The 12,023-nt window shown below is 40.8% G+C and overlaps 1 protein-coding gene across 2 annotated transcripts in view; it reads right to left on the bottom strand.

Moving 5' to 3' along the window:
• PLEKHH1 (pleckstrin homology, MyTH4 and FERM domain containing H1) overlaps nt 1-12,023 on the bottom strand; it is a 55,020-nt gene that overhangs the window by 8,133 nt on the left and 34,864 nt on the right. For both annotated transcript variants that reach the window (XM_075426113.1, XM_075426114.1), the window contains 9 exons: nt 11,245-11,424; nt 11,005-11,113; nt 9,992-10,104; nt 9,125-9,301; nt 8,196-8,293; nt 5,502-5,679; nt 4,949-5,104; nt 2,205-2,305; nt 255-396 (listed from right to left, as the gene is read on the bottom strand). In XM_075426113.1, coding sequence (XP_075282228.1) covers nt 255-396; nt 2,205-2,305; nt 4,949-5,104; nt 5,502-5,679; nt 8,196-8,293; nt 9,125-9,301; nt 9,992-10,104; nt 11,005-11,113; nt 11,245-11,424 — 1,254 coding nt within the window. The remainder of the gene's footprint in view (nt 1-254; nt 397-2,204; nt 2,306-4,948; nt 5,105-5,501; nt 5,680-8,195; nt 8,294-9,124; nt 9,302-9,991; nt 10,105-11,004; nt 11,114-11,244; nt 11,425-12,023) is intronic.

Below are 12,023 nucleotides of genomic sequence, written 5' to 3'. Positions count from 1 at the left end.
CAGTGATTTTTCCAGTGTTTTTCTTCAGAAGGAAAAGAGAAGTACTCCTGTAGCAAATTTCCCTACAGCAAAAGGTGTTCTAACAACATATGTTTGCCGGTATAATGTGTTTCACATGGTACATCTCAGACTGTATGTCTGATAAGAAATATCACTTTAGATGTAAAAGATAGCTGGTTAGTTAAAGATATTCAGTGTACAGGGGAAGTCCCTGGAGGACAAAAGGGAGTATTTCTGCCCATAGCCGTGCTCACCTGAGCCATCAGAGCCACCATTTCCAGAGCTAATTCCTTATTAACAGGAAACCTTCCATTGGCTATTTCATTGCTGACTTGGAAGGCCAGTAGCAACCGCTCCCGGTCTGTCTCACCTTTGGCCTGGCTCCGAAAATATAGCCTAAAAAGCAGAGAGAGGATTGTGAAGGTAACAAGGTATTGTGAACCAAGAGTAGAGGTGGGAACTTCAATCAAAGTGAGTAAGAACAAAAGTGGGGGTTTTTTCTCCTCCTTCTCCAAAGTGAACTTGGTGTATTGCAGGGGTGACTGGACAGAGAATTGGAGGCTGAGGTGCTTCCCTTATGAACAAGATTTGGGCAAGGAGCCTCAAAACATGCTTTCTAGCTTTGGAAGGCATTTGAATTCTGAGCACCAACCACTTGAAGATAGTGAAGCCTTATTAAACACAGATAAATCAGTGTCCATCTGTCCCCATTAAGCACAGACAGGCAACATTCGAGATATGGCCTGCTCTGCTTATCACAGAATACAGAACTGCCTCTTGCTCTACTTGTATAAACTTCTGCATGGCAGCCTTGTAGACTTGTTATTTTTGCCAGCTTTTTTTGACCACTTACACTGATATTGTTTTTAAAAAAGTCTTCAGTTTGCTTCAGCAGAAAATGAGACCCAGTTAGCAGGCTTTACTTCAAAAACTGAAGACGCATTCTTGTAAATCAGATTCCTACTATTTTTTATTCCCTTCACACCTGCAATTTCTTTGACCTGGTAGAGCAAGATGACTAATGAAGGCTGAAGACACCAGCTTGGGGAATGCTTCCCAGAACCATTCGTCATGCGTACCTATTTACAGTCCACACCATCTAATTCAAATATTAATTTACAGCTGCATCTATGACTGTATATTCCACAATACCACACAAGATATTCATTCCAGAGGATCAGTTTGTTTATTTTTATGTCAGTTTAAGGTTAACACCACCATTAGGACCATAGTGACCTTACACATGTCTTATCAGAGTCCTTAGCGTTAGAACAACCCAACCTTGGAGAGACCTTATCAAAACATCCTTGCTGTCCAGTCCAGGCACATTCCAGTCCAACAAAATAATACTGCAAAGTTTCATTCGTGAAACAAATACTGCCTTCTGGGTCAAAAGCAATAACTTCTACTTCCACATCTCTTATAACAACAAACAAAGTTCACAGAAATTTGTTTCCACCTTTACAGTCAACAAAATCTTCATACATTCAATACACAACTTTGTCTCTTTTTGATTTTGGGGTGGCCTTTATTTTACCTGCAAACAGAACTCCCATGCAGAAAGCCATTCCTTGTTCTTGTACATGGCTCTCCATTCACCGTAATTCAGAATTCCTGTCTGTATTATAAATGATGAACTTTTTGATTTAGATCTTTGTCTCATACTTTCATTTTCTACTATCTCTCATCATCTATCTCTTAACATTTCTTTCTTTATAAAGTCAGGGCACTGCTACTACATGTCTCCTCTACAACTCATGCCACTTAGAACATTGTTCTTGTATTTTTTTAATCTTTGTGATTCTTCACTTAATTGCAAGTTTCAGCATATTCGTTTTCACTGGTGATTTTTCCCCCAGGTCACTCTTCCTCTCACCTAACACACACTCTTTAATTATGTTCTAGGATCTAGGCAAATGAAATTGTGCCAAGTACGTCTTACTCTACTACAGAGAGTTCTTAACCCATTTTAAGTCTATTCTGCTATTGCAAAGTGTTTTTGGTTTTACCTCTAAGCCATATACCCTCTTTTACACATGTACCACACACAGAAGCCATCACATCTCATGTAGGATTTGAATACATCTTAGCTAAAATAGTTTTGGCACTAACAGTACCATAAATTACTGGCCATCTACAGAGATACACAGTCTAGAAGTGTTTAATTACCAGCAGTAGTGAGGCCAGGGAATGAAGCACAGTACCTGTTCTTATAGGTCAACTTCACAATTCTTGTGCCACCTTCATATTTCCCGGGATGCAATTCTTTTAAGGCTTGTTCCCATTTAGAAATGACATCACAGATCTTTAAAAAAAAAATCATGGAGAGAGGAGAGACAGACTGAGGTGAAATGTATAGTCAAGGCCTGAGGGGAAAGTAGGTGAAAAAGTATTGTGGAACACAGAAGATCAAGAAATAGACTGGATCAGCATAAACACAGCGAAAAGTGGCAAAACAATTCCTTTTTCTATTACACATTATGTAAAAATTAAAGCGTTCCAACTGAAAACTCCATCTCTAATCTGCAAGGGTACATCTGTGAGTGAATTCTAGTCTGGTAGCAACTCTGTGGCTATGTCTGTGTTAGCAAGTAGAAAAGCCCAGGAGAGTCGATCTGCACAGCGAAATACCTGTTCCTAGGACTCTGTGCCCACACTTCGTGAGTTCCAAAGGGTGTTCCTTTGGACTAGATTTAGTCTGGTCAAATGGCCTGGAAGCCCACTACTATGTTGGATCCAGTTCACGTTTCACATAAAAAGAATCCATTTCATGCTCTCTAAGCTTGCTCCTTCATGTGAATCAAAGCATGGTTAATAGGAATGACTGGTAGGTTTGCTTCTAAAGTGTCCTCCTGAGCCAAACTAAAGCACTAAGGTGTCCTCTAAACAGCAGCTGTCTACATGCTTGGCTAAACCAAACCCTTGGATGTGAACGTCCGGACTTTGGGAATATTTGGTCCTAGATTCCAACTTTGTAACTCAGATACATTTTTAGTAATAGCATGATTAATCTCCTCGGTTCCATACTATTGGTTATTCCAGTCCTTTTACAAGTGGTCTAGTAAAGGCCCCTCCTTTTCATAGCATCTCAATAAAAGGAATGTGAACATAACAAGCCACATGAAATACATAATCAGATATCCTAATCCTCTCTTAGAAAGCTATTGAGGTTGCCTAGGCAAGTTAATAACAACCAGTAAAAGTGATGCCTTTGATTGTCTCAAGCTCCTTCATTTACTCTAGTATCTCATCTCTCCAAATGGTGGTTCAGTTACCACCAAAGCTCCAGATTATCTGATCTATATTAGGCTGTGAAAGCAAAGTACATAATTTGGCACCATCTGCGGTAGTTTCCTCTTCAAACCATCTAATTTAAAGTTATTGGCACCTTCTCCCTCTGTTGCCCAATGTGAAATTTTATGCCATGTAAAACTGAACGTTTATGTTCCTCACAGGTATCAGGGCCTCTTCAAAGTTGCCACTACCACTATTCCTTCATCAATGCTGCACAACAAATTATTCTCCCACATTTGTACTAAAATCTGATGCGTCTCATTCATGGCCACTAGCCAGCCACTTAAGGCAGTCATCCAGATGCAGCATGGCTAAAAATCTCCATATGAAAGACACACATGTTAACACTTTATCTGCTTTCCTTTTCCCTTGATCTGAGGCACTTTATCTTGTTTTTAAAATGAAAGCGTACTCGGTAGAACTTTCTCCTCTAAGTACACTTATCAACAGTGAAAGCCTGAGTTATCTGGAGATAGCAAAGAGATACTTCATAACCCAAAAGATGAGATTTATACAGACATGCCAAGAGACTCATAGCCTAACATAAATTTGTTTCAATTAGGAGTGTCACATTCGGTGTTAGTTGTGATATCTGATCATGCTAGCTACCTCACTCATGTTTTAATTTTGCAGTCAAGACAAATTAAACTTTAATATATGCTAAAATCTGAGTTAAAGACTTTTTAAAAATTGACCAATTTACTACCTACTAAACCAGAATGTGCTTTGTCTTAACTAGTATCTCAGACTAGACTGAGCTAATTATAGAGTCATAGAATCATTTAGGTTGGAAAAGACCTTTTAAGATCATAAAGCCCAACCACAAACTGAACACTGCCAAGTCCACCACTAAACCATGTCCCTAAGCACCATGTCTACACATCTTTTAAATACCTCCAGGGATGGTGACTCAAACACTTCCCTCAGCATCCTGTTCCAGTGCTTGACAACCTTTTTGGTGAAGAAATTTTTCCTAACATCCAGTCTAAACCTCCCCTGGTGCAACTTGAGGCCATTGCCTCTCAACCTATCACTTGTTACTTGGGAGAAGAGACCAACACCCGCCTCACTACAACCTCCTTTCAGGTAGTTGTAGAGAACAAAGGTCTCCCTTGAGCCTCCTTTTCTCCAGGCCAAACAACCCCAGTTCCAATCCTCATAAGACTTGTGCTCTAGACCCTTCACCAGCCTCGTTGTTCTTCTCTGGATGTGGTCCAGCACCTCACTGTCTTTCTTGTAGTGAGGGGTCCAAAACTAAACACAGTACTCCAGGTGCGGCCTCACCAGTGCCAAGTACAGAGAAATGATCACCTCCCTACTCCTGCCGGCCACATTATTCCTGATACAAGCCAGGATGCTGTTGGCCTTCTTGGCCATCTGGGCACACTGCTGGCTCATGTTCAGCTGGCTGTCAACCAACATCCTCAGGTCCTTTTCCGCCAGGCAGCTTTCCAGCCACTCTTCCCCAAGCCTGCAGTGTTGTATGGGGTTGTTGTGACCCAAGTGCAGGAACAAATACTTCATCTCTGAATACTAATCTAGATAGACAACACCCAAGTGTATTTGATCTTGCTGCATTAAGAAAAAATGTATTAGGCATTTAGCAGCTCTTCAAAACTATATGCTGAATGTAGTAGAGGGGAAAAAAAGGTACCTTCATGTTGCCCTGCAGACAATGTTCCAAATTCCTGCCAGAAGGATCATCTGTGAACAAAGAAAATCCCATATGGGATGGCTTCCTCATTCCTGTCTCCTGGTTTAGTCGCTGGATGAATTCATCAACTGTCGAGGAACCATCAAAACCTACAACCTGCGATGAAAGAACTAATTGAAAATAACTTTCAGGAAAAATCACATTGATGGGTATCACAACTAATGAACCCTGGTTTCCTACAGATTGGGGTCTCATGATGGACTGCCAGCTCCAGTGACTGTACTTGCATATTGTGTCACTCCACATTGCATTCTTTCTCGTACTGAGACACTTAAGACATCTCTCCCTTCTCCCCAGCTACCTTTTCTTCCTAACAGTTCTAGAACTGCGGCTGGATTCCTTTCATTTTCTCAGAAAAAATGGCTAAAATGGCAAGGAGGAAAAATAGTGTCTATCCCTCAATAAACACCATGGTGCCACCCACCCACATGAAGGAGGCAGGTTACGGTGCAGTCCTCTAGTGCCCAGCAGAAAGGCAGCTGCGGTGGCTCACCTGGTAGGTTCCGTTCATGAAGTGCACTGGGATGCTGAAGGGGAGTGAGTGGTGGTAGGGATTTCTCAGCAGGATGGACACAATCTCCATCCGGGAGGGCTTGGCTTCCCGCTCACCAGTCTGCACAGTGCGGTCTACTGATCTCTGGCAGTAGATGGCATACTTGCCTATTTCACTCCTAGGCAAAAAGGTGGAGATAAGCCACAAACATGCTTTGAATTCCATGCCTTCTTCCATATCCCATGCCATGACAAAGCATTCCTCCCTCAGGCTTTTGCTCAAGCAAAGATACATCTCTGTGCAGATATCCTAGTTTGTCTCAACCGACTAACAGCTCAAGTCAAAAGCTACAACACAAACCTGAGCTCGAAGGATCTGTAAAATTAAGGTATATGATAGGCTTTCTGCGAAGAACAAGAGCATTCCCTGCTCCTAGATGGACTGGACATAGCATAGGAATATCCTCTTCTGTATCCTGTTGCCATCATAGTAATCATTAAACCAAGACCACCCTCAAACTCGCTGTCATGCCAGTGGAATTTAGTTATTATCACGTCAAGTCCTAAGAAGTATTAATAATAATTGTAATGCATTAGTCTCACAGGATTATATAAATTGTGTTTATCAATTTACATGGTTATACAAATTACAAGTTTCCATGTATTAACCCTATCTGCCAATCAAGAGACTCAACGGATTCAAAGCAGGCTTAGATTTGTTGATAGTTCAACGCAGTATAGGGACAGCTAGTAATATGATCAGTTTACTGTCTACTGAAGAGAGTGCTCCATTACACAGCACCAAAAGGATGTAAGTGTCTCTAAAGGCAGGCAGGAGCAGTCAATTACACCTTTTGCAAAAATGTTAAGAACACGTATACTGAATAAGTTCAGAAATTGAAGGATTTATATGGATTTATAATGATGATATCACTTTCCAGGGTAAACTAATTCCATGCAAAATGCCTTCAGGAGCTCAGTACATGATTAAATCTCCAGTTAAATCCCTGCAAGCAACACGGAAGTCAGGAGCTCTGACTTTTCACTGTAGCAATGTATTGTTCACCATCCCAGCAATGTGTTTGAACAATTTTCAAATGGAGACTCTTTCTTCAACGAGAAGCTGTTGTGTCTGTCTCCCAACGCTCCTGAGCCCTGTGTCTTCTAACCTAGAACCACTTTTCTTCTTATGCACTCTAAGGTCACCTTTCATGAAAAACAACACCTAGAATGAAGATCTAGTGCAAATCTAGACCATAGGCATTATGCAGTGTAAACATTCCAGTGTCTTGTTTGCTGTATGAAACAGGGAAAGCATAGCTATTCAACTGGTCAAGAAACAGCTGTACCTGCTCCATCTAAAGAGACATAAGAATTCCTAAAGCTAGGCAGAAGGAGCTAAGCTAAGTCCCTGAATGTAATTGAAACTACAGATGAATATGCACACAGTTTCCTGTAATTTCTGCATGCTTTTTTCTAGCCCTAATAATTGTTTCATAACTGGATTGTATAAATACATTTCCTCTTTGCTTCTCTTTAAAGTTTATTTGTTGATAAAGGTACTTCTGGGCTAAGAACCTGGCAGACTATCAGTATAGTAATGCTTGAAACTGATCCACTAAATCAGTTTCACAGAGCCCAGCACATCCTTATGAAATTCAATAGCCCTTAACAGTAGAGCAGCTCCCTGCTGCTGAGTTGAATGGGCCAATCTGGGAGCTGGTAATGCACGAGTTTGAAGACATGGTTTCTAGTACTAGCCAGAAGCTCCCTAGCATGTTGCCTTAGCCAAAAGAGAGAGAGTCTGAAGATCGAGGAACACCCCATATCTGTATTTTTGCTTCTGAGAAGAAATAGCAAATGTGAGGCAGCATATAAGAAACTTTTAAAAACTTGATAAAAGTACACAGATTTCCTTTGCAATACAAGGAGGCTCTTAGCTTGAGTTCCAAGGCAGACTTAGGCTGAGTATTCAAATATGAATATTTGTGTGAAATGAAATGATTCTTTTACTTATGTCTTAGCAACAGGATATTGTTGCAACAGACAACATCTCTAGCTGTGACCTCCCCCCCAAGAACACAGTGAGATATGCTGAAGACCAGATCACCATGGAAACAAACAAAGAGCACAGCATGTACACTGGAGAACAACTTACTGCTGTTACAGTAGATTTTGCACTGTTTTCTTACAAGGGAAAGTGTTACACACCAAAGAGGTAACAGAAAACAGTACTAGCCTATATTTCAGGTTTGTTAGTTTTTCCTAACTTTTCATGGTTCCTTGCGATGTTCTCTGCCTCACTTTTGTTCTGTCAGTACGCCTGCTAACCTGACAGCAGAATGTAATCACCTAAAATTCTAATAATTCATTTTAAATAATTACTTTGCTCTGTCTTTCTATCAAGAAAAGAAAGTAGCTGCATCAGCAAAAAACTCTCTATGTAGCTCCAGTTACATCTGCAAAAAGTTCTTTTGCTAGTATAGGTTTTATAGCAGTTCTGTGAACTAACTTAATGTAAGTGACAAATTAATGTGAATGACGGAAGGGGGACAGCATTACACCATGGGGAACCTTCTGCCCCCTCCGTCAACTTATTTTTGCAGGTGTGAGTTATAAAATTGATTCCATCTTTATCCATAATGGATGCAAAAAGTAATTTGTTAGCAGAAGAAAACGCTGTTGCAGTCTTTACCTGGGGTCTGCATGTCGCTGCAAGTGCTGTTTGACATACCAGAGGAAGTGATGTTGAGGCAGGAATAGAGGAGCACACAAAGCCAGGAGTTGCCAGCACTGTGAACATAAAACTGGACATCATTCTTGGTCTGTACTTCTTGCCTGTAGCCTTTCATAGAATACTGCAACCAAAATGTTGCATGGTGACAGTGCTTTTGGGAGTGACCATTTTTATACATGTAGTTCAAGATACTTCAAAGGAAAGTGACGATTAGTGAACAGACTGCTCTTCAGTATCTCAACCTGGACTCTAAGAGATGTTCTAAACGATTGGCCACTTTTGAAAATTTTGACTGGTGTAACCAGAGCTGAGTGAACAATTAAGACTTAAAGTAATTCTTATTTTCCTATTTGTAACTGCAAATCATAACAAAGAATACACTGGGGAATTTTGTTTGAAATTAGAGCCATTGTTCTTCAACCAGATTTTATTTTCTCATTTAAGATGGGAATATTACAATTAAGTATCTACATTTACGTTCTAACTTATTAATTTGATTTGGCCAGTAATTACAGTGCAATAATCAGATTTCATGCTTAATAGTAATATTAATGATTTGCTTGCTGTTGATTAACTAAAATGGAAAAGAAAATTAATACCATGTGACAATTATAGCTAGCCAACACGAGCTACTAATTTTGATTCTGAATATGGTCTGAATAGACCATGTGCAACTGGTAAATGGTTACATTCAAACTAAAATTTATTTTGCAAGTAGTTACATTCTCGATGTTTTTCTTTGCACATCAGTGATGATATTCTCTTTCCTCCACCACACCTTTAGCATTTGCACAGTTTAATGAGAACTAGTACCATTGCTAATTATTAAAAACATGGAATGAAATAGAAAGTATTTGCAGAGTGGAACTGACAGAAGAGAAACTGACCTGAATGACTGAGTGGTTCTGGGGTGGTCGGCAGTTGGTCTGTTTGACAAGCTGACAGTAGATTTCATTCTGCAGCTCAGTATGTGTCAAGCAGACCTGCAGTGCTGTCTGGGCAAGTGACACGTGGTAATCAATAGAGGGTGCCTCCACAGGGACATTGATGAACAGCTGACAGGACTGTAAACAGGTGAATGTTAGTCAATGCTACGAATACAGCAACTCTCCTCTGGTACTTTCCAGGCCAGGTTCCCCAAGTGTGTTACAGACAACTAATGAATTCTTCTAAATAAGCTTGAGAGGAGGGTGGAGAATAAATGCTTAATTCCTATCCCTTCCTCTTTAGTTGTGGCAACTAGAAAACTCATTCAGCCTCCCCGAGCCTGAGGAGCTCACAAGTCAGCAAGAGAATCGAGGGGGAAAATGTGCTTCCTGCCTTCCATGCCTGTGCTTTGCCTTGCTAAGACTGTCCAGTCTTAATGCTGATCTTACACTTACAGAGTGCAAGAATCAGCTCTCCAGTGGCTTCACCACTGGTCTTACTGACACAACTGAGTTTGCCAATACATTGTTTGTTTCCTTCAATCCAACCATTGGAGAAGGAAGAAGAAGATGAGGCTAAATTTGAAGCATAAAGCCTGTGGAGGACATCGCTCCTAAACCCAGATTCCCTAAAGGAAAAGTTAAACTTCCAGAGAGTGAATGACACCTAGTATCCGACTGTGCTACTGCAATTAAATGACCCAGCAGGCCTGTCTAAAGCTACCAATGGTGACAGTAAATGTTACGACAAACAACATGACCAAACAATGTTGTTGCCCCAAGAAAAGAGCAAAATAACTGAAAACCATGCAATGTTCCTTTAAATACCTTAAAAAGTTTCAGAGCTTCAGTCTGTAGAGCGTCCGATGGCAGAGTGGTGAGCGATGTGTGCAATCCATCTTTACTGTAGCACAACATAGGATGTTTCCACAGAGGAGAATCTGAGGTAGCAGATGGGCAGAAACATGCAGTGTCAGAAACAGAAGAAAGGTAACAGTGTCCACGTTGAAAAAGACCCTTGCTGAAATGGCAAAGCACCTGAGGAAGCAGCACTGCACTAGGCCACATTCATCTTTCATGCCACTTCATCCATTTCAGCAAAGCCTGCCATGAACAAGCAGTCACCAGCAGCATTAGCCATCAGCAGAAAGAAGTATTGCTGTCCTCAATCCTGCTGTGTCAGAACTGCTCATCAGCTGGACTCTAGTGAGAAACTGCTCAGCTGTGTGTTCAGACAAGAGACACAAACTCTGCCAGGACAGCCGCCTGCAATGGGAGTCTTTGCTAGTGCAAGTCACTATTCAGCAATAAGCAAGGTTCGCATTTAGATCTAGGAATATGTCAGCATGCAGGAAGACTATTAAGTACAAATGCATATGTTAATACACATTTGAGAACACGATGCGTAAACCCACGTGAATGAGCAAGTATCAAAGATGAGGAGGAACTGACAAGCATGGACGTATGTGTGAGGGTTTATATGTGCAGACAGAGGAACAGATGTGAAGGCAAGTGTGTGTGAGTGTATTTGTCTGGTCAAGATTCCCAGGAAAGGAAAATCAGGACCAACAATAACAGGAAAAATTAAAGCTCCAGTTCTTTATTTTAATTTGAATTAATGTTACAGACATTTCAGATGCTTTGATAAATGATGTGGTAATGTGATGGACTTGTCTAGTTTCACTACAATGCCTGTATCCTCTCTGGAGATGTTACTGTGGAATGAGGGGAGGACACTATATCATATGCTGTTCTACTTTTGTCTGGATTAAAACTGGGGATTGAAATTACCCTTCCTTATGCTTTGCCACCACGGAAAAGAGTTTGTAGTTTCTACTTACTAGGGTCTCCCTCTGCATCCAATAGTTTTCCAATGAGTTGTTCATACAATGTGCCCACTGTGGCATTACTGCCACCAGCTGCTACAGTCAGATGGTACAGCCAGGTATTCTAGGCATAAGGATGAGAACAGTACGGGTCAATTCACATCTTGTTTTCTACAGACAGGTTCAGTCTGCATGCCCCATTTGTTCACTGATACCGAAAAGATTTCTGGTCTCCAGGAAGACTGCCTTTTATACCTTCTCCTGTTTGGTGCGAATGAGTAAGTATGTGGGGCTCTGGTCCTGTGGGTGAATCACCAGTGTACAGTGGGATGAGAGAAGTCCACCACCAGTGGCTTCATAATCTTCATCAGAATCACAGGAACGGTCTACTTCTTCCACTTTGGACTCACGCATAGGTAGATGCCCCAGGGGACACTAGAAGGAGGGGAAGCAAGTTAGATAAGTGTAGCTGATCTTCCGCTACGGACAGGAAACACTGGGAAAGAAAACACAGGTCAAATTGTTAGCAGTTCTGTAAAATGTAAGGAATAAACTATAATTCAGTGTTTAACAATGTAATTATATAATCTTGCATTTCTATAGAATCTCTTCTCTTTCACCAGCTAGAGTACTTACAAACTGTGTTACTACTTCTATTACTTTTCTTGGGAGAGCATCTACAGGTCAGAATGAGTATATGCAAATAAAAAGATTGTCTTTCCCATAAGGTACTGTTTTCTTCCCATTACACTTGTCAGTTGTGTTTACACCATTGGTTCTGCAAGGCTGAATGTGTTTCTGATGGTCAGTTGCTCAGTATCTTGAGCCACTGTTTTCTGATCCTGGTCAGACTTTCTGCTTGCTACTGGAAAACAAGTACTTTTAAAATTACAGAAATAGGTAGATTCAGACAAACAGAGGATATCTGCTGTGATAACTCTGGAGGTCAATCCAAAGTATGGTTCACAATATTCCTTGATATTTTAAAACTTGGGTTTCGATTTCACCAAGACAAAGTAATGGACCGTTGGGCC

Source organism: Opisthocomus hoazin, chromosome 7, assembly GCF_030867145.1.
Source record: "Opisthocomus hoazin isolate bOpiHoa1 chromosome 7, bOpiHoa1.hap1, whole genome shotgun sequence".
NCBI lineage: Eukaryota > Metazoa > Chordata > Aves > Opisthocomiformes > Opisthocomidae > Opisthocomus > Opisthocomus hoazin.
This window is presented reverse-complemented; position numbering and strand designations above follow the sequence as displayed.